This window comes from Cyprinodon variegatus, unplaced genomic scaffold, assembly GCF_000732505.1.
Source record: "Cyprinodon variegatus isolate N-32 unplaced genomic scaffold, C_variegatus-1.0 Scaffold27, whole genome shotgun sequence".
NCBI lineage: Eukaryota > Metazoa > Chordata > Actinopteri > Cyprinodontiformes > Cyprinodontidae > Cyprinodon > Cyprinodon variegatus.
In genome coordinates this window covers 396,097-416,305 of record NW_015150480.1, presented here as the reverse complement: position 1 = coordinate 416,305, position 20,209 = coordinate 396,097, and the positions used below count along the sequence as shown (strand labels likewise).

General features: G+C 37.1%; 1 protein-coding gene across 1 annotated transcript in view; it reads left to right on the top strand.

Annotated features, from left to right (window-relative positions):
• LOC107098665 (AT-rich interactive domain-containing protein 1A-like) overlaps positions 1 to 20,209 on the top strand; it is an 87,739-nt gene that overhangs the window by 46,016 nt on the left and 21,514 nt on the right. The window contains exon 3 of the mRNA XM_015396447.1: positions 16,273 to 16,428. Within this exon, the coding sequence (XP_015251933.1) occupies positions 16,273 to 16,428 (156 nt within the window). The remainder of the gene's footprint in view (positions 1 to 16,272; positions 16,429 to 20,209) is intronic.

Genomic DNA, 20,209 nt, shown 5'->3' with positions numbered 1-20,209 from the left:
TGATAACGCTGTATTTCTGGTTCTCCTTCAGTTTACAACAATAGACAGAAAGAAAGAGAGAACAAAGACAATGCTTTTAAGGAAATTGGGGTAAAACATCATATTTTTTCAAGTTTCCACATTTACTGACTGTATGTGGCTTCAGTCTTTGTAAGACACTAATCTGCCTTTCAAAGTAATGGCTGCCGCTTAGGATCCACATGCAACACCACTTTAAAGTCATTAGAACAGCATCCCAGTTCCTTTAACAGACTGGTTAGGCTCTGCCCAGTAACACAGATGGAGGCAAAAAGAGTTTATAAGTTTATAATTAATTTATTTTTACATTTTTCAACTTTCTTCATAATGTCTCTAAATTAGCAGTAAAGCAAAAATAATTCCTCCTTACATAAGTGTATCAACAGTAAAAAGCTTTTAAGGAGATTATGGTAAAATGTGTTATTACCCATCAAATAATCTTTAAAAAATTCTATATAAATTAAAAAAAAAGAATTGCTAACCTTTATTTTGAATGTTTTTATTCAGGTAAGAACAAAATAATCCCACAATAAAATATTTTTTTTATTTAAATAAATAATGTCACACAATTAGGGGTGGAACGGTACAAAAAACTCACGGTTCGATACGTACCTCGGTATGGATTCGTATCAAGGGGTTGTTGTAATACATTTGGGAGACGTAATTGAACCCTTTTCTTCCGTCTTGTGCCGGTGATAGGGATATCTGGGTGGTGTCATTTGATATGTGTCAACATATTTGAAGTGTTCCCACTCCCGTAATGAACAGGTGTCGAACAACAACGACAGACCGTCTTTTTTTGGTCAACCACTCGCTCTCCATCGCTATTATAACTGACAGGGAACCCGAAGTTATCCCACACATCTGATTTGAATGATGATGGTAGGTCTTCTAACTCTTCGCCACTCGGCATTGTTAGCACTCTCTCACAACAACACAACCCAACAGCGGTACTTTCCCACAGAGTGTAGTTTGTATTTTAAGGTGGCGTTTACTATCTAGAGCAATCCAGCATGTCTACGGACCAATCGGAGCTTGCAGGTGGTAGTAGTTGAATGGGTCCTGAAGGAAATTCTAATATTAATCTTCAGTACCATGTGTATTCTGCATGGAAATGCTTGTGCCGCACTGTGACCCCCGTAGCGTAACGGTTCGGTACGAATACATATACCGTGCCGGCCCTACCCACAATTATTTCCACTACAGTTGCTTTTTGTTTTTTAATGTTAGTTTCTTGAATTTGATCAGGGTAAAACGGAACGGTTTATTATATGGGATAAAAACAGTACACTGAAAACGTCTTTAAAACTGTTACTGTTTGATGTGGGCATATATTTAGCCCCTTGATGATACCACTGGATTAAAGCCAGTGAATTTGCCTTAAGAAGGTAAAATCCTTAAGAAAACATATTTTCCACTTAAGTGTCATTTAATGCTGATAGCTGCTCTGCACAGACCTAGGTACAAGATTAAAGAGTTTACATAAAAAAAAAAAAAAAGATTTTTATATGTTGAAAAAGTAGTTGTTTGTGGAAGTCTGTCTCATAGAACACCACCAAAGCAACAAATTAGTGTGTTTGTTTTGCAAAATGTGAAAATTACAATTTATGGTTTTGTGCATATATTAAAGAAGCACATTCCTCAAAAGGAAAAAACAAAGGATCTGCTAAGTCTGATGTATGTTGAAAGTCACAATATGACTGAAAGAAAATAGTATTGCTTAAAACTTACCCATATATGCAGACATAGATATGAGTAAAAGGTTTCAAACAATTGGACATGTGAGATGCAGGACTTGACAGGAACCTAAACCTGAGTTTGTGGAGCCTAAATGCACAACAAAGAAGCTGTTTTGTTAAAGGGAAGCAATTTTTCACATTTTTTTTTTACAGACGTGAAAAATGGGTGAAAAAATGCCCAAACAAGCTGGATATATTAACTCTTTGCTTAAATGTAGACAAAAGGCCTTGAAATTCTTTGTTTGACCAGACCTCATCTTGTGGGCTATTGAGCTTAAAGAGCTACTGTAGATGCCCAATTTATAACAGTGCTTGAAGGGGGGGGTCTTGGAAGCACTTAGGGGACCTGGGTGGTGGGGTTGCCTCTGGGGTTAATGCAGCCTGCATTGCTCGCACTGACGGATGACTGGGAAGCCCCAATAAATCAGCTTCTCTGCCAAAAAAGATGGAGGTAGTGGAGGAGAAGGGGCTGCAAAATGGACCACTCCAGTCTCTTCTCTCACCTCTTCTGACACTCTTACTTCTCTCTGCCCTTTTTAACTCATGGTACACAGCAACTAAATAGAGATTTGTACTACAGCAGATAAACTGTTGTGTGCAAACAGACAACAGGGAAGAAGAACTGTAGGACGATGATGGAGAAACACTGATTAATTGAAGGTTCATCTCTGACTGCAGAATAGATGGAGTTTCATGATCAATTAATTAGCCAGCTACCCTTACGGACATCAATGGCTCTAATAGCCAGCTCCAATTTGTAACTTTTATTACTTTACTACTTTGTGGTGGCCCTCATCCAATCAAACACAGCATAGGGCCTATTCACTGCAGCCATTAACTGGATAAACGGAGGATCCCCCGCACCCACCCCACCCCCGACCCACCCATCATTCATATTACTGGTTTAAGTGATGCTATCAATTATAAGGCATAGAGAGCATGAAAAAACACTCAGGAACATGAACTAATAAATAGCTTGTTCTCTCATCAGAATAAATTATATGTTAAAGTTAGTTATACATGGATTGTATTCAATGTAGCAGATATTTTACATCTAATGCTGTCAGATATTCCTGATGCATTAGGTTCATAACTACAACCACTGTTGTTATTGCTGGGAAAATGGATTTAAAGTTGCAATTTAATGTAATTTATGGTTAAAACCAGGTAAGAGATACAAAACATCACAAACTGTGTGTTTCTGAAAGATCAGGACTTAGCTCTTTGTGTTTGTGTCGCTCCATACGGGCCTGTTTGATAAGATAAAAGCACCGAGATGAAAGTGGAGCGAAACGAAGGGAGCCAAGAGGAGAGCTGAGAAAAAAAAGGATGCTTTGCATCTTTCCTGAGTTAGAAGGGGATTAGTCGCTGCTCTAATTGGCTCGACGAGAATTCTTCTCAGTTTACATCCAGATTAGAGAGAGATTTTTTATTTTTCCTGAGGTCAAGGCAGGTCTGGCATCTTGGTTTGTTCATTTGAGTTTATTGACACACAATTGATGTATAAACAGATTGGAGACAGCATAGATTAGCATGAGTTTGGTGTTGCCACAATTGAAACCACTGAAGGAATCTTCCATTTATTGGTTAAAAACTGATCATTGATGTTTGTGGAAAAAAGGAGGAATCTAAGCTTTACTTTTTTAACTTTACACCAGACTAACTAAGTAAATATGTTTAGTTAGTCTAAGTAAATATACACTCATTCTTTTGCAATATTAGCCTTCATAAAAGCTAGTCGCATTGTAAATCGGTATAAAATACTTTAAATTATGTCTTATTCTCTTTGGGCTCAGTGACATAATTTTCCTATGTTTTTGAATTAGATATATTTCTAATTATGACTGGCAAGCTTAACTAGAAAAAAATTGTCTCATATTACAGTAGCAGCCATTCAAAATAGCCCTTTCCAGTCAAACGCCAGCTGAATGGAAGCCCGCTTCTCTGCAACTCCCAGCAAAATCCCCTCCAACTTCCACCCAGTGGAGTGACCTCCTCTTGCATATTTTTTTACTCTGACTCCACCCTTTCACTGAATTATAGGGTTTGATCAGGGGATGATGCTTCTCTTTAGATCTTAATGTCCACAAATCATGACAGAAAGAATATTTAGTACAAAGAATAATGTTTAGGGGACCAACCAAGGGCGCATCAAGGAAAGAGTGGACATTTTGAATGGCTACACTGGAAAAAGTCAAAATCTAGATAAGTCATTTTTTCTTTTTTCTTTTTCTTTTTTTTTTTTTTTAACAGTGTCCTGTCTGGCAATGTGGCAATAAGAATAATTGTCTTGATGCCAAAAAGAGCCCAACAGATTTTACTTTCACAAGTGTAGCAGTATGGCAATTGCCATATATCTCCACTTGTTTCGTGCATACAAATTGCTTTATTATAATTATGCAGGGAGTTTATATGGACACTGCAATGTAAATAGAGCTGAAAAACAGAAGAAGAAGAGGAAAAAAGAAAGAGAAAAGATGAAAGAAAGAATAGAAAGGAGACAATGACAAAACATTTTCAGTCTGCTTCATCACCTGTAACGAGATGAAAAAAGAACAGCACAACCGAAAGACATGGTACGAGACATACAATAAATCAACACCTTGAAACTATCGCTAAAGTAATATTATTAAATCTGACTTGTACTCTGTGTTACCTGAAGATACGGATGTGGGCTTTCTGTATGGAAGTGAATCTCTGAGTACCTGGAGCCAAGCACCTGTAATTGTTTGTGAGGGTGTACTTGTGCATGTAAAGTTCAAGTCATTTTTTCTTAAAATAAGTGCATATTTTCTTGAATTGTTAATGTAAGTAAGACACTTTGCCAATGGAACAATACTATTTACATTTAAAATAAGAAAAAAACAATTGTATCATCTTATTTCAAGTGCATTTTATCTAATTATCTGATTTTAAGAGTAAAAATTCTCATTCATTTGGCAAATCATCCTATTTACCTACTCAAATTAAGGGTAAATGCACTTAATTTAAGACATTTTGACTTATTTCTAGGTCATTTTTGCAGTGTATTACTGTAATATGGAAGAAGGATACCTTAGCAGGACGATTTCAAAAGTCTTTAATCAACATTTTTTGATCCACAACATCCTGTGATTTATTCAACCTTAAGGCTTAAATAGATATAAATAAATCAATTATTGTTATTCTTTGTTCAGCCCTTCTTTTATCTGCAAGTTTTCCCCCTTGCTCTTTTGCTGTCTAAATGGACCACATTAATGTTATGGAAAAAATATTTTTTTTTCTTTAGTAAAATACCTTTTTAAATATTTTTTTTCATCAAAAAGGTCAAGGGTCATTGCTAATCAGGCTGAAAATCAGCCATGTGGGAAAACATCTGAAATGTATCCCCCCTCCATGAACCCTGTCATCAAACCAAGCACCTGCCACTGTTTCACGGTTTCATCTTTAACAGAGCGCTGAACAGGTCACTGTTATTCAACTCAAAACAGAAGCATCTCAGCATATCAGCATCCACCTGGAGACAGCTTCACAGCTGGAGAACTAAAATTCAAACATAATCTCCTGAACTAACGGTGGCCTCTGATGGTGAAAAAGTGTGCTCCAACCGGCTCCCATCCTCCCTTTTTTGTTGCTTAGATATAATTGATACGACTTCTACACAACCTGGAGCTTGTCATCGCAGCGAGAGGTAAAAACTGAGCCGTGCTGCAGAAATGATTAGTCTGATAGATGTTTTAGTGCTTCATTGTGATGTTTACATGTGTCACAAGCCTTATTTTCTTGGTAATGGTGATTATTTTCCGTCTCTCAACAGTAATTGTGGTTTTGCTTTAGTTCCTGTGTAAAACGTCTTCTCTGAAAACTGAGATTAGTCGTTTACACATTTTAGCGCATTCTTGCATTGAGTATCGACAGCCGGACCATTTTCTTTTCATCCACTCCTTTTTTTCTCCAGCACAACCATTTTTGTCCCTGTTACCGAATCACATGTGGCTTTTTTTCCCCACCTTGTTGTGCTTTTTTCTCAATTTCCTTACTCTCTTCAGTCTTGCTTGCCCTCAGATTGAGGTCAGGGGTTTAGTATGCGAAGAACATTTAGAGCTGGTGGTGTAAAGCCCAGAGCCACTCACTAAAATAAAAAAAAGCCCAAAACAAAAATAAATAACTTTTCACACACACATTAGAGAACACATTAACCTTTTTTGCTTCTGCAAATGTCTCCATCATGCTTCGGTCTGGAACAGCAGCAAGAAGCCGTTTTTGTTTCTTCTGCTTAAGTAGAAAGAAATGGAGAAGAATGGAAGTTGTTTTGAAAGGCTTTAGAAAAGAATTTGCAGTGAAAAAAAATGCATATAAATATCAAGCTTGTTTTTATGTAGGTTTGTAGTCACACTATCTGCTCACTTTTACTCGCTGTCTGCTTTATTTGATGTTATCAAAAGGTCAGTAAGTCACAATTGCTGAAAAGACAGCCGCTTGCTTTTATTTAGCACTTTGTGCTTCTTTTGAAAAAAAAAAACGGATCGTCTAGAATTCTGTGCAACAATTTATTTCTTTTTATGTCAGCCTTATCTGGATGTGTGCTTGTTTATTGAGTTCTGCCTTCACAAAGCAGTCCGTTATTTAGTCGGCTTCCACGTCAGAATGCACGGTGCATGTCGCTCCGTCTGTCCTGCGTTCTTCCTCTCCTCCAAGGGCAGCTCATCCCTGTGGTGTCAAAGGCCTTCGATGTATGAGAAGGGGGAAGGTGAGAGAGACAGATAAAAGACAGAGAGACGGGACTTGCCTTCACCTTGGGAGAGAGATACGAGGGGATGACAAGAACAATGATGCATCTCCTCTTTCTTTTCCTTATGTTTAATCATAAGCCTGTTGAAGCTGACCTGTCCTCTGGCGCTTCATGTGTCATTATCAGACTCACCTCATTTACAATTTATAAGTGTGCAGAATATTTACAGTGATGCAGTGATCTCATGACCAAAAACAGCCTAAAAAAATAGTGAATATGTTTTCCTTTTCAATTTTGCTGATTTAAATGAATTTAATTACGATTTCTCTAAATTTTGCTTCTGATCTACATTTATTTTAAGGCTTTATCCTGTTTATACTAGACGGTCAAGCCTAAAATTATTTATACTGTATCCATTTCAGATTGAAGTTTTAAGTAACCTTTTTATTTCACCTGCATGTTTCCTGGAATGGATGTTACACTAACGTTTTGAAGTGGCCAAGCCAGAGGCTGAAAATCTTTGGAAAAAAATTGGGAGGTTGCTGTTAGGCCCTTTTGAGCTTAAAGACTTGGATCTCATCAATTCAATTCAGTTTACTGATATAGCCCCTATTCACAACACATGTCATCTCAAGGCACTTTACAGTTCAACCAGATCATACAGTCAAATTGATTCAAAGTTTTCTATCTAAGGAAAACCAGTTGATTCCATCGACTCATTGACTCGAAGAGTCATCATCAGCAAAGGTCAATTGTAAAAACCCATGAATCTAAGCCTGAACTGTGTATGAATAATTTAAAGCTTAACTGCATTGCTTGGTGGAAAATAGGGTTTATATGTGTCTAATCATGAGTAAATTGAGGAAACATTATGGAACTTAAACTATGTGTTCTAGTTTGATGAGCTTTCTTCCTTATCAGTGCATTGATTCTGAGATCAGCTATGTGAATCTTGGGGATATCACTGTCCTGTATTCTTTTGTTTTTTTATATAAAATAAATGTCTAAACTTTTAGCTAACTAGTCAAACCGTAAGAGATGCCATGCATTTAAGTCTCAAGCCTCCTGAATCCCAGGGAAACTAAGGTTAATACATATATTTTAAAAAAGTACTGTTGTTATTGACATCTGAGTAATACAATTCAAGTATATTTAATTTAATGTTTTAATAGATATTTATTTAGTTTTTTGTTGCTGCTGCCAATAAGTGTTAATGACGAACCTTCTGTATTTGATGTAGGAGACGTTATGTGCTACAACAGGGCCCAACTGTATTATCTACTGTATCGTTAAATCTATGTGTATTGTTTTTCTACATGTTGACATCTACATGCTCATTCTTTATTTTTATATACACACACATATATATATACATATATATATATATTTTTTTTTTTTTTTACTTATATCTTCGTATTTTATCTGGATTTATAATCAGTGTTTCATAAAAGTTAAAGTTAAAACCACTACATCGTCGTTTCTGTTAGTAATTTACTAACTTCTATTAACAACATGCCTTACCACTTTAATGTTCTATAAGATACAGTATAACTTCATCTATTTTATTGCAGCTTCTGTTGTCCGCCTTTAAATGTGCCAGATGGGTGAAATTCAAAGTTTTTATCTGCCTTAAATCACATTTATATAAATTTTAACCCTAATGCCTTTTAACTAAAAATTTAAAGAAGCATTAAATTCAGTCCAAAAAGCAAACTTTTTAATATTGCTGCAGTTTTAATCTCTATGTTTATTTCGGACAAAAAACAACAAGATATAAAACTCAGGTAATCCAGTTGGTCTTAAATCTGTTAACGTTTAAAATGCTTTTTTTTATTGAAGCAGAAACTTTTAGGAATTACAGTGAGAGAACAAGGACACAGCACAAACGGCAGGTCACCTAAAAGTTGTCACTATTGTGTTATATAAATGCTTCAACCTCTTGCAGTGAAGAAGTTGTAGAGAAAAGAAAGGTGAGCCAGCTGCCACTGTTGTCAAGAGTTATTTTGATAGCGGGACACTTTTTCATTCTCATGACTGACACATCTGTCAACACTGCCACTTCTGTCTTACCTTTTCACCGCTGCCTTACCTTTACTGAAACATCCGCTTTGATATCTGTTGTTAGGTCTGTGCTTTGATTTATCAGCTGCTGTAAACTTAATTATGATGTGCTTAGTTTACAACAATTCGAATGTAGCTTATTGTTTGTATTAAAGCATTTTAAAATAATCTGAAGCATTAATGAATTTAAAAAAGTGGTAAAAAAAAAAACCCAGAAAGATATAACTGGCTATATCTTTCATTATTACCACATAGATTTCAGTGAATATGATAAAAAAAGAACTGTTGCTCAGTTGCTTAACACTGTACTGTGATCTATATCCTTTATCCAAAACTCATCTTTTATATCTTGTCTGTGTCGCTCTGTTCCCTCCACAAATCTTTCTGCATTGCTGTCTTTATCCGTCTCTCCCTCTCTGTCTTTATCGTGTGAAACATCGCCTTATCTCTCCCTTTAAGTATCTCAGTAGGTAACACCCATCCTCTATCTTTCTTCATGCCTATCAGTCCATCTCTGTCTCTCTAAAAATCTACCCTGCTGTTGTATCGTGACTGTTTTCATGCCATCTTTTAGTAACTGCCAATTCAGAAGACATTTTTTATGCAGTTATAGTGTCTTGCAAAAGTGTGAATGCCTAAGTAACTGTTGGAAATGTTGTCATGTAACCACATCAACCGAAACTCTATTTTCTTGGATTGCAAAATCACAAGTATTATATAACTTTGAATTGAAAGGATGAGGATCTGCTCCTTTTCTTTCTTCCTTTTCTTTACAACTAAAATTTTCAAGTCAGGGGTCTAATTGCTTTTGCCCCCTTTACTTCAATACCCCTAAACCCCACCAACTAATCCAGTTCAGTATCTCAATATTGATACATCTGTACTGTGAGGTAACCAGAGCTTTAATAACATTAGTGAACAAACAGCATCATGAAGACTGTAGAGCAGTCAGGGAGAAGTTATGGGGATGTTTAATGTGGGGTTACGTTATAAAGTGATAACCCAATTTCTCAATGTCTCACGGTTTAATAGATAGGGTATGGCACAGCTGTAAACCTATCAACACATGGCCTGTCACCTTAATTCATTGGGTCAACAGCCAGGATAGCTTTTGTAATCGACAAATCTGAGCCAATTTGTCCCAAGAAAGCTATTATTGACATGCATACTCATAAAAAAATTAAGATATCCCATTTAGAGGTTGCCACAAACATATAAGAGACATGGAAAATTTATGGGTGAGCTGTCGGATAAGAACAATTGAATTCAGTTTATTTACTGTATATAGCGCCAATTCCCAACACTCATCATCTCAAGGCACTTTACAGTTCACCAGATCATACAAACAAATATTGTTTAATGTTTTTGTTTAAAGGCAAATTACTTTTTGCAGAGATCACCTCCTAACGTGATAACTTGTGTTGATTAGAAGCCAGAGAAGTTCCAAATACCTCAAACACTTAGGCCACGGCTGAAGTGTCTTCATAGTCAACATAATAATTGCTATCTGGCTATTGCTGGTAAGGAACTTGAAGCAGGATGCAGTATGCTTCCTGTTGCCTGTACAGTTAGCATAGGGACCTCATGATGTCCCTAGTTGTCTTTCAGCTGCCGCCCCTAATCCTCTGCGTAGAAGGTCTATACAGTATACAGGGTATTCCAGAAAAAAACGGCATGGGGCATATTTGTTTTGCTTTAACCTTGTGCTTCTGGTTGACACGCTGAAGTCATACACGTAACTTCATTTCAGTGGTCTGAAACATGTCTGTATTGAGGCTAACATATCTTTTGCCTTCTGGTATGATGGATTTTTCGGGAGTTTGTGCATTTACAAATCTCGTGGCAAGTCATCTTGCTTGCAAGGTAAACATCCCACCTCACGGGGTTTTAAAAAGAAACATTATCTCGTTAAATTTTTGGCACATGCAGATGTCCTCACCTTCATATGTTTTAGAACACTTTGCAGTCCAATTTCCATCACGCTTATCCCAAGTGGGGTCACAAGGGATTCTGGTGCCTACTTCCAGCTGTCTACGGGCAAGAGGCGGGGTAAACGCCGGTCCATCGCTGAGCAACACAGAGACAGACAGGACAAATATCCATTCACACACACACTAACACCAAAGGGCAATTTGGGGAAGCCAATTAACCTAAAAGTCGTGTTTTTGGACTGTGGGAGGAAGCCGGAGTACCAGGAGAGAACCCACACATGCTCAGGGAGAACATGCAAACTCTATGCAGAAAGACCCCAGGCCAGGAATCAAACCCAGAACCTTCTTGCTGCAAGGCAGCAGTGGTACTACTACTCCACTGAGCAGTCCTAGTCCAAATTTCACCAGTGTAATTTAATGTGTATGTCTGTCTTATGATGACGTATGTAAAGCTAAAGGCTTTCTGCCCTCTCTAGTGTTCTTACTATGGACCCCATGAAAAGTTAAGGGATAAAAGCAGGGAAGAGAAGGTAGGAGATACAGTTTGATGTATCTGAATCGAGCCAAAGATACAGGTTCAAATTCCAGCAGGATATTCTATCAAAACATATAGCCACTTTACAAGCCCATTTATATTTTGGGATGGCCCAGGCTAAGTTATTTATTGATGGTTGTCAAAGTAACCCTTAGCTAATGTCAGTCTCTAGAATTGCAAAGAAACAACCCAAGAAACTTTTAGCGGTTTTAAGAAAGGATGCTTAAAAAAAATTCACCAGGAGGTAAGAATGTAATACTAGTTTTAGATAGATGGTTGTTAAAATTGTGTTAAAAATCTGTACTCTTTTCATTCCAAAAGTATTCACTGCTTTTGTTTTGCTCCATCATACAGATTCTGTAAAATAGATCAATATTTACGATTTTACTGAGATAAAATGTGAAAAAGACTAAGGATACCACATCAGTGACAGAGTAACATTTCTTACCAGTCCCCCTCACTGGCATGTAAATGTTAAAATGTGATGCATTGGTGATGTGTGTGACTGTCAGGCCTGTCAGTATGTGTGTGTGAAGGCTTTCAGGGGTCAGTGTGATGCCACTGCTAAGCTCTCTGGTTGGCTGAGCCCATCTGTCACTCAAAACTTGGCCAACCTCTGGCCCAGTCACCAGTCAGCCGTATCGGTGCTTTGACAGAATTATGAAGATTTCTGGCCGTTACTCATCGGCCCAATTGAATTACAAGCAGCACCTTGTTCTGTGCAAGGCTTTTTAACGGCTGATTTAAGGAACTTGCACTTCTCCTTGAACGTCACACACACTGCCTGCTTGAATGAGAGTTAGCATGGCTTTTGCAGAAGTGAAACTTTATTGCCTTCCTTTTCATACAACTCTTGCTTTGATTGATTTTTGATTGAGTTATTCTCAGTTTGTTTGTGCTTTTTGGAACTTAATATGCCACCAAGGCTTTTGTTTTCATCACACCGTTGCAGCAGTTTACTGCGAATTATTTGCTTCACAGGACGTCTATCCTGCGTCATTTCTCCCCACAGCACTTCACATCTGCTGTCATTTCATTACAGACGTTTATCTGACACCATGTGCCTGCCAAGACACTCTGGATAAATCAAACTGTTATTTAGTCTGCTTCCCCGCACCTGAGTGAAAGCAAAAGGCAGAAAATGGTCTTATTTTCTCTTTCCAGCAGTTATTTTTATTGGTGCAGCCAGCAGCTCAGTAAGTCTGTTTATCACTAAACATATTCCCAGTCAAAGAGCATCAGGTTTCATTGAGTTGGTGTGTGCTCAGCAGGTACAGTGCATTTATGCAGTCTGCCCTAGCGATCAAACAGAACCTGCATCTGAATAACTCTTTTTTTTCCAATCCAAAGCCACTTTGGCAGGTTGCTACTCGTTAGACCTCCAGTTTCCAGTCTCCCTACTGCCTTTGTGCTTCTTTGACTGAATGACAGGGTTTGCTATTTCTCTCTTTTTATATCTCTCTGTTTTTATGTCTTATTTGATTGTCTACATGCTACAGTTCCAATTTTGCCACCCATTCCTTTTGAATACGGTGATGGCATACATGCAGTTTAATCTGCACTAAACAGCTTAAGAAAAACTGTTGGTCACACTATGAAATACAACTAAATTAGACTGTACTATATAGTGTTAAAAGCAAGATCTATGGAATAGTAGTTAAATACAATACCTTGCAAAAGCAATAATGCCCCTCGTTGTTCTGTTATGATTAAACCAATTCAGAGTGTTGTAATGGGAAATCATGTAATTGACCAAAATAGTGTAGTAATGGGAGTTTGTGATAAAATTAATTATATGTGGGTTTTAAAAATTTAATGAATATTAAATAAAGTTGTTTGTGTTATATACCCGACGACCAATAAAGAAATCAGACAGACCAGATAGATATAAAGTTCTAAAGTTAAAACATAATTTTACTATAAAACAACCTATGGAGAAATTTTCTAGCCCTCATTTTATTAAAAAAAATTTTTATGGCACATGGCTTTCCAGTAGTGCTGTAGTCAAGACCACAACAACCAAGACCATGGAGTCAAGACCAAGACAAGTCCAAGACCTTTAGAGGCCAAGACCTCATTTAGTCTTGGTCTTGGTGTTGTTCTCTGCCTCAAAAGGTCTTGGCGTGGTCTTGATACTCCTTGGTCTCAGTTGGTGTGGTCTTGACTACAACACTACTTACCACCCTAACTACAGGGTCTGACACAGTAAGCAGTAATTAAAAAAAGAGTGAAGATAACCGTAGCTTCTGGGGAGATTCAATGATTTTTTTGTGTAATTTAAAACTCTGGTCCTTATGGAAAAGTAACACAAAAAGAAAGCTACTATTGCCAGAAAGCTCATAATTGTCCCATTTCATTTTGTTTATCAGCCATTTAAGGTAGCCAGCAAACACACTAAAAAAATCGAAATTCAATTTTTCTTAAATTAAGTGCATTTGTTCTTGAATTAAGAAGGTAAGTGCGACACTTTGCTAATGGAACAAGACAATTTACCTTTAAAATAAGAAAAAAAAATTGTATTGTCTTATTTCAAGTGCATATTGTCTAATTACCATATTAAAGAGTAAAAATAATCATTCCATTGGCAGATCATCTTCTTCACCTACTCAAATTAAGGGTAAATACACTTAATTTAAGACATTTTTTTACGTAGGCCATTTCTAGATTGTGTTTGCGGTGCACAGGAGAAGGTGCTGTGGTCAGGTAGGATAAATTCAAGTTTCTGTACAGTACTTTATTCTGAAATGATCCTAGAAAAGCCGGTCAAAGTTGATGTTAATAGAGTTGGATCTTAAACCCCTAACTGGAGATAAAATTGTTTGAAGCTGCAGAAGATGTGATGCCAGAGCTTGAAATGTTTTGCAAAGAATGTTGTAATGAATTAAGGTAAAACATTCATAGAAAGATACACCAAACTACTTTCACCTGTAAAGGGTGAATATTTGCTATAATGAAGTATTTTCTGAAGACGGTTGAATAAAAAATATGCAGCACACTATTAATTTCTTTCATTTTTGTTTTTAATTCAGACTCTCTGTTTATCATCCATATGTCAAGCTGCAAATTGGAAAATTTCAGTCAACTCCTGGGTATGTGGGCCACCCACAACTTGATTTCACTTTAAGTGCTTCTTGTTTCTATTTCTTTGTCTCTCCGGCTCCATAGATTTTCTTCTAATATTGGTCCCAGTCTGTCCACATGTCTTCCTGTATCTGTATATCTGTGGAAAAAGTAACCCACCCTTGGATTTTGGGTCTCTATCTCCAAGGTGACCTAGTCTTCAACAATCCTGGAACAGTGGTGCTCCTGTTGAAACCCAGCATGTTACAGCACTGTAAACACCAGTATCTGCACAAGGCTGCTTCACTTTTACTGAAGGAGCTTCAATACACGTCAAATGATATGAATTTGTGACACTGTGATTGCGCAATGGTAAATCTTTCTGCATTCGTTCAAGGATTAAGGCATCAGATAGTAGCCTACACTGCAAAAATTATCTACAAATGACTAAAAATGTCTTAAAACAGGTGTTATTAACCTTTGCCAATGGAATTACTATTTTTACTCTCAAAATAAGACAATTAGATATTATGCACTTGAAATAAGACAATGCAATTGTTCTTTCTTATCTTAAATGTAAATTGTCTTGTTCCTTTGGCAAAGTGTCTCATTTACCTCCTGAATTCAAGAAAAAATACACTTATTAGAAGAAAAAAATGACTTATTGAGATTATATTTTTTGGCTGTGAAGTAAGAATGTGTGTGCAGTTCTGACTGCTGGTACTGGATCAAGTAGTGCTGTTGGCATGAGCAGGGCCATGCTGTTAACCTCTTTGCCGGTCAAACTGATCTCCCCCTGTCTGTCCGTCTCATTGACCCAATGCACACTCTCACACAGACACACATGTAAACCTGTCCTTTCTAATCAGATTTCCACTGAAGTGAAAAATATTTAGCACTGTCCAATCACTACTATTGAAAGAGTCAAAAGCATTGAGAGAATATTTCTTTTCTCTGAGCCCAGTCAGTGGAAGACAAACCCTGATTCAGATTTATTAATCTCACTGGTTCCCTGCTGTCACCAGATCAGATTTCACTAGGTTCTCCACCATCTTTGAGTTTCATCATATCCTTTTATGTTAGAAGGGTTTCTCTCTCACAAAGCCTCTGCTCTGTGTGCATGCCCTTATCTGACATAGTTGTATAGTGTGGTAGTTATGTCATGTCAGAGGGCCCCATAATGCAGTCATTGAGAAATAAATCATTCTAAGCTTAAGCATTTTTGTTTTATGAGATGTTGTTTTTTCTGCAAAGGAAGATGTAAGGGTAAGTCAAGCACTGGAAATGGACAACAAGCTTGACAGATGCCCTCGAATTACAGCTTTTTGTATGTTTTGCTATTCTGTGGTAGAGCGTCATGATATGATGAGACAGAAATGTCACTCTGAAAGTGCTGTCAGTAGTAAATGCTGTTTCATAATCTTTTATTGGCTCTTTGTGTAAATGTGTAGTCATAAATGTGTAAACAGGGAAATCCATGCTACAGTAAGGAACACCTGGCCCTGTCTGCAGCCATAACAAACAGCAGGAGGGGATTAAGACTACATTTGTATTTATGCCAGCATGTTCTATGCACTCCGTCTTCGCTTTTTTTTCTTCTCTAAAATCTACCATGTAATGCAACATTGCTGCTTGGCATGGCTTCATGCTTGTAAGTTAGTTTTTCTTCTTTTTTGCTCTTTCATGAGATGTTCCCACTCACCCATGTGTCCCTCATTAAGGTTACGGCCTGGGACGGGCCTGCAGTAATATCCAGCACTTTGGAACTCATCTGCGAGCTGACCGAGTCAGAGATAATGTAAAGAGGTGGATACATTTGGCAAACTACTGGACATAAAGTTCGAAGCGTCTACAGTAGGAATTCATTAGGTGGAGGACTGATGGGAGAGGGGTCTCTGCTTGACCTGACCTCTTTTAGAGCTTGTGGCTAAAGGACAATTAGTGAAATTAGAAAACAGTTTATGCATATTTTTTTTTTTTCTTTCTGAAAATGTTTTTCTTTTTTTCTATGACAGAATCGGATCTCCTTTAGGGGGTTAGAAACTCAAAAACCTATGATTTGGCCACATCTACATCACCTCCTATAGGTCCTGACTTTTTTTGGTGTGAGAGTTGTGACATTCGCGAAAAACTGAATCCAAATAAATGCTTTTTGATAAAGATGATGAGAACTGAATTGCATCAACCCTCTAATAATTTTCTTTTTCTTATTTCCAGCAAGTTGCACCATATGGGCAGCAGTCGATGGGGGGATTCAGCAGGGAGCAGCAGGGAGGGCAGCAGGGAACCCCTCCGTACTTCAGTCCTCCTCAACAAACTCCCACAGGCCCATCCCAGAGTTCCTTCCTGCAACCTCGACCCCTTCCACAGCAGGTACTCTCCTACACTCTGCACCTTCATTAGTAAGATAAAGATGTAGGTTCTAGCCATAATCATCTCCCCCTATGCTATTACATAAAAATGAAAGTATTTCATAGGCTGGTGTTCCTACCCTTGCTTGACGTCACATCAATGGAATACCTTACTCTGTTAATTTATGCCACACTGAATCGAACATCTATAATACAATGACTATTTACTAATGTTTAGGTTTAAAGGGGTTTAATAAGACACTGCTTTAAAATCCCAGATATTTTTCATCATGTTGTTATGGTTGTAGGTGAAAGTATTTAGGGTTTACTACAGTCAAAGGAAGCATCAGTTAGCACAACTTTCAAAATAAAAGCACTTTTAGTTTGAATCATTTAGAATGTGAACATAAACTCTGATTGGCAGTAGCTTTTCCAGTTTCTTTTCTTTGAACATAAATGCATAACTATGTTTTGATGGGGTAGATAATATGCCCATTCATTCTCCAAATATGTTACATCAACTTATTGTATAGTGTGTTAGAAAAAAAAACGCTCTTTTTGATATTATGTGTTCAAATCCTCTTAAGAACCTCTACAGCAATGCAGCTTTATATACAGACTAGATGGTATGAATTCTAATGTGAATTTGCTTCATTAGAGATTGGACTTTCATTCATGGTAACTATTGGAAAATATACTTTTGGATAAAATACCTCTTGAAAATCTCAATTACAAAATATTTTTTTAACTTTAATTATTTACATGTACACTTTTTTTTACAGCTGTAGTTGTATAGGTTTCCTTTTTATTAAACAAAATCACATTCAAGTAAAATATTAGTAATCCATTTGTAGAAATGTCATATTATGTTTGTATTTATAATCAAGGTTATCATACTATGTGATGCCTGACATAACCAAAGTTAAATATCTTATCTGAACTCATCAAAACTGTGTTTTTAATTCAATAAAGAAGGCTGGTCCTTCCAAGATCGGCGTTTTTACCATAAAAGGTCAAAACATAGTTGAAAAGAACGTACACATGTATATAATACATTATATAGTACACGATTCAATTCGGGCCTGTCTCAGTGCTTCCACACATGTTGGAAATTTCGTATGCACAAATGTCCATCACATGTAAACCCAATTCTCAAAACAACAAAGGGTCTGGAGTGCAGATACAGATCGAGACTTCTCCTTCCAAGTTTCCAGCTGCTTTTCTGTGAAACATTTCCAGCCTGTAGCTGGAGTTCAACGAGTCGTGTTTTTGGAGTTAAGTGAAGGCTGCCAATGTGTTTCTCATCCTCTCTTAAGCAAGAGGGATCTGGTAGGCTGTATGGAACAACTGCGGGCCATAGCCCCGGCACCGAGTCATTACAGAGGAGAATAAAAATGAACGGGAGAAGAAAAAGGAACAAGATCGGCAAGACTGCAACAGAATTAGGCAGGAAAGAAGAGATCAGATTAGGCAAAAGTGGAAACAGGGTAAACTTTAACAGCCTTGTCCAGAGAAGTAAGCTTGAGTTTTTATTTTATTCTGGCTGTATAAGCATTAAACCTGATAAAGCTTGTTAAAGTCAGTAAATATTGGCTTTTACAGTCCACATTTCCCCATGCACATTACTGCAAATGCATGACAAGTGCCAGTATGTAAAAAGAACAAAATGAGCTTTAAGCTATCACAATGCTGATGTAAACTTTTTTGAGTTTGATATTTTTACAAATTTGCCAAAAAATAAAACTCAACTCCCAACTGGTTCATTGATCTGAATGATTTAGTAAAATACCTATAGATCGAATAAATATAAGATAAAAGTACAAAATATACAACAAAAAAAAGAACAGTATTACCTGCTACATGTCAATGTCTAGGCAGGATGTTTCCAGTGTAATATCGTGATATAAACCTCATTAGAGCCTTTAGACCTGACTCAGACTTGTTGAAAAATTTCTTGTAAACAGCTTTCAATTCGACAGACAGCTTCAGATCAGATTTGTTCCAGGAAAACTGCTTTCATTTTAGTCCATCGATACAAAATACCTGTTGAAACTCCTCATTGCTTTATATTTACTTAACAATGAAAGTGATTATGTGTACAGTACAGTAAAACGTCTACTTGCCAAGTGTTAAACCAGAACAAAATTACCTGTTTTCAAGTTCATACTTTGCTGATTTTGATTATGTAACAAGAATTTATCATAATTTGGGATCTATAGTAATGGAGTCCAGTACTCACATAAAAGGAATCTGGTGTGTTTGTTTTTAGGCCCATCCTTACAATATTTTGTTGCATGTTCAGTTTTTGTCCAAAATGTATTTTATAATTACATATATAGTTTAGTTTTATACTATATAAGCTGATGCTGAAGGAATTTTAATTAACAGAAAGGTAAGAAAAAAAGTATTTTTATAAGTGGCAATTGTCAGTTAACATAAACAACCACAGCAACATCCACCACGATCACAAAGGCAGGTAGTCACAAGAAGGAAACTATAAATCTTAGCACAGTTATTTACCTACAATTCAGCCAAAGTCGTTTTGTCTCTTACTCTTCTTTCCTCACCTAATGCATACACACGCACACAAACCATACACCCTACTGAGTAAACATTATTCACTCTAACAAGCAGAGGGTAGGATCTATGGCCACATTGACATTCTCCGACAGTAATGGTGTGTTTTCATCATCGCTGATGATACAGGGCCAATTCACCCACGTTGACATTTATACACCAGGTAGTTCAGCCCGAACACACTGATTGGCCCGAGTCTCATTCCACCTGTGCTGGTAGATTACTGATTGGTTACTATGCCAACCTCTGTGGAGCCTAAGGAACAGACTTCCCGTTGTTTCTCATTGTAATGCATATGCAGAATTTTTTTATTTCAATCAGAATCCACATTTGCATCGGAGCTGCATCCTGCTGCGTTTACCTATAATCAAGAAACCCTTCCTGTGGTATACATTACAGCTATAAAGCGTTTTCAGCCCTGGAAGCTCAGCAGGCGATATGTATGAAACCCTTGCTTCTATCTGAATGCCAATAAATTTGCACCTTTTCTTTAACTAAATAAGATCTGGATTTCCTTCTTTCCAGTTTTTTCTAGTTTATGATCTGACTTACCAATCAGTTGTCCACCTCCTCCTAGACTTCAGGCACATTTTGTGGAAGAGGAAATGTACACCAGAACATTATTGACAGAGAATAAAAAGCCCAATATTTGTCTTTAAATCTAAACGTTGATTCCTACACTAAAAATAATGACTAAATTCAAATAATCAGTCATCAAAAAGGGACATTTTATACATGATAAGCCTGCCAGTACGATAGCAAGGGTTCCTAAATTGTTCATTTATTGAAGATTTTATTGCAAATAAATACCAGAAATTATCAAAATGTAATTAAAAAGGATTAAAAAAGCTCACGTCTGAAAATTTGGGCAAAAAGATGCTTTTTGTCTGTGCAAAAAGATGCTTTGAGTGTGGTATTATTAGTTGTATTTTTCTGCTCTGAAACAGTGTATTTGTCCTATTCAGCGTTGACATGTGTGTCTCTGCTTGTGTCTGTGCATACACTAATCAGGCAGGCGTGGTGCCGCAATTCTGAGCTGTGAAAAGGTCAAATGGTGACCTTTGTCTGTGATTTCTAGGCTGAAATGAAACATGATGTGAGCCGCACAGAACGGATTACACACACGCACCCGTGCACAATTGCAAGCACACGCCAGATTACGATGTCATTGTGGTTTTGACCCATGTTTTTTGACCCTACATTACTCTGAGAAATCCAAGCTGAAA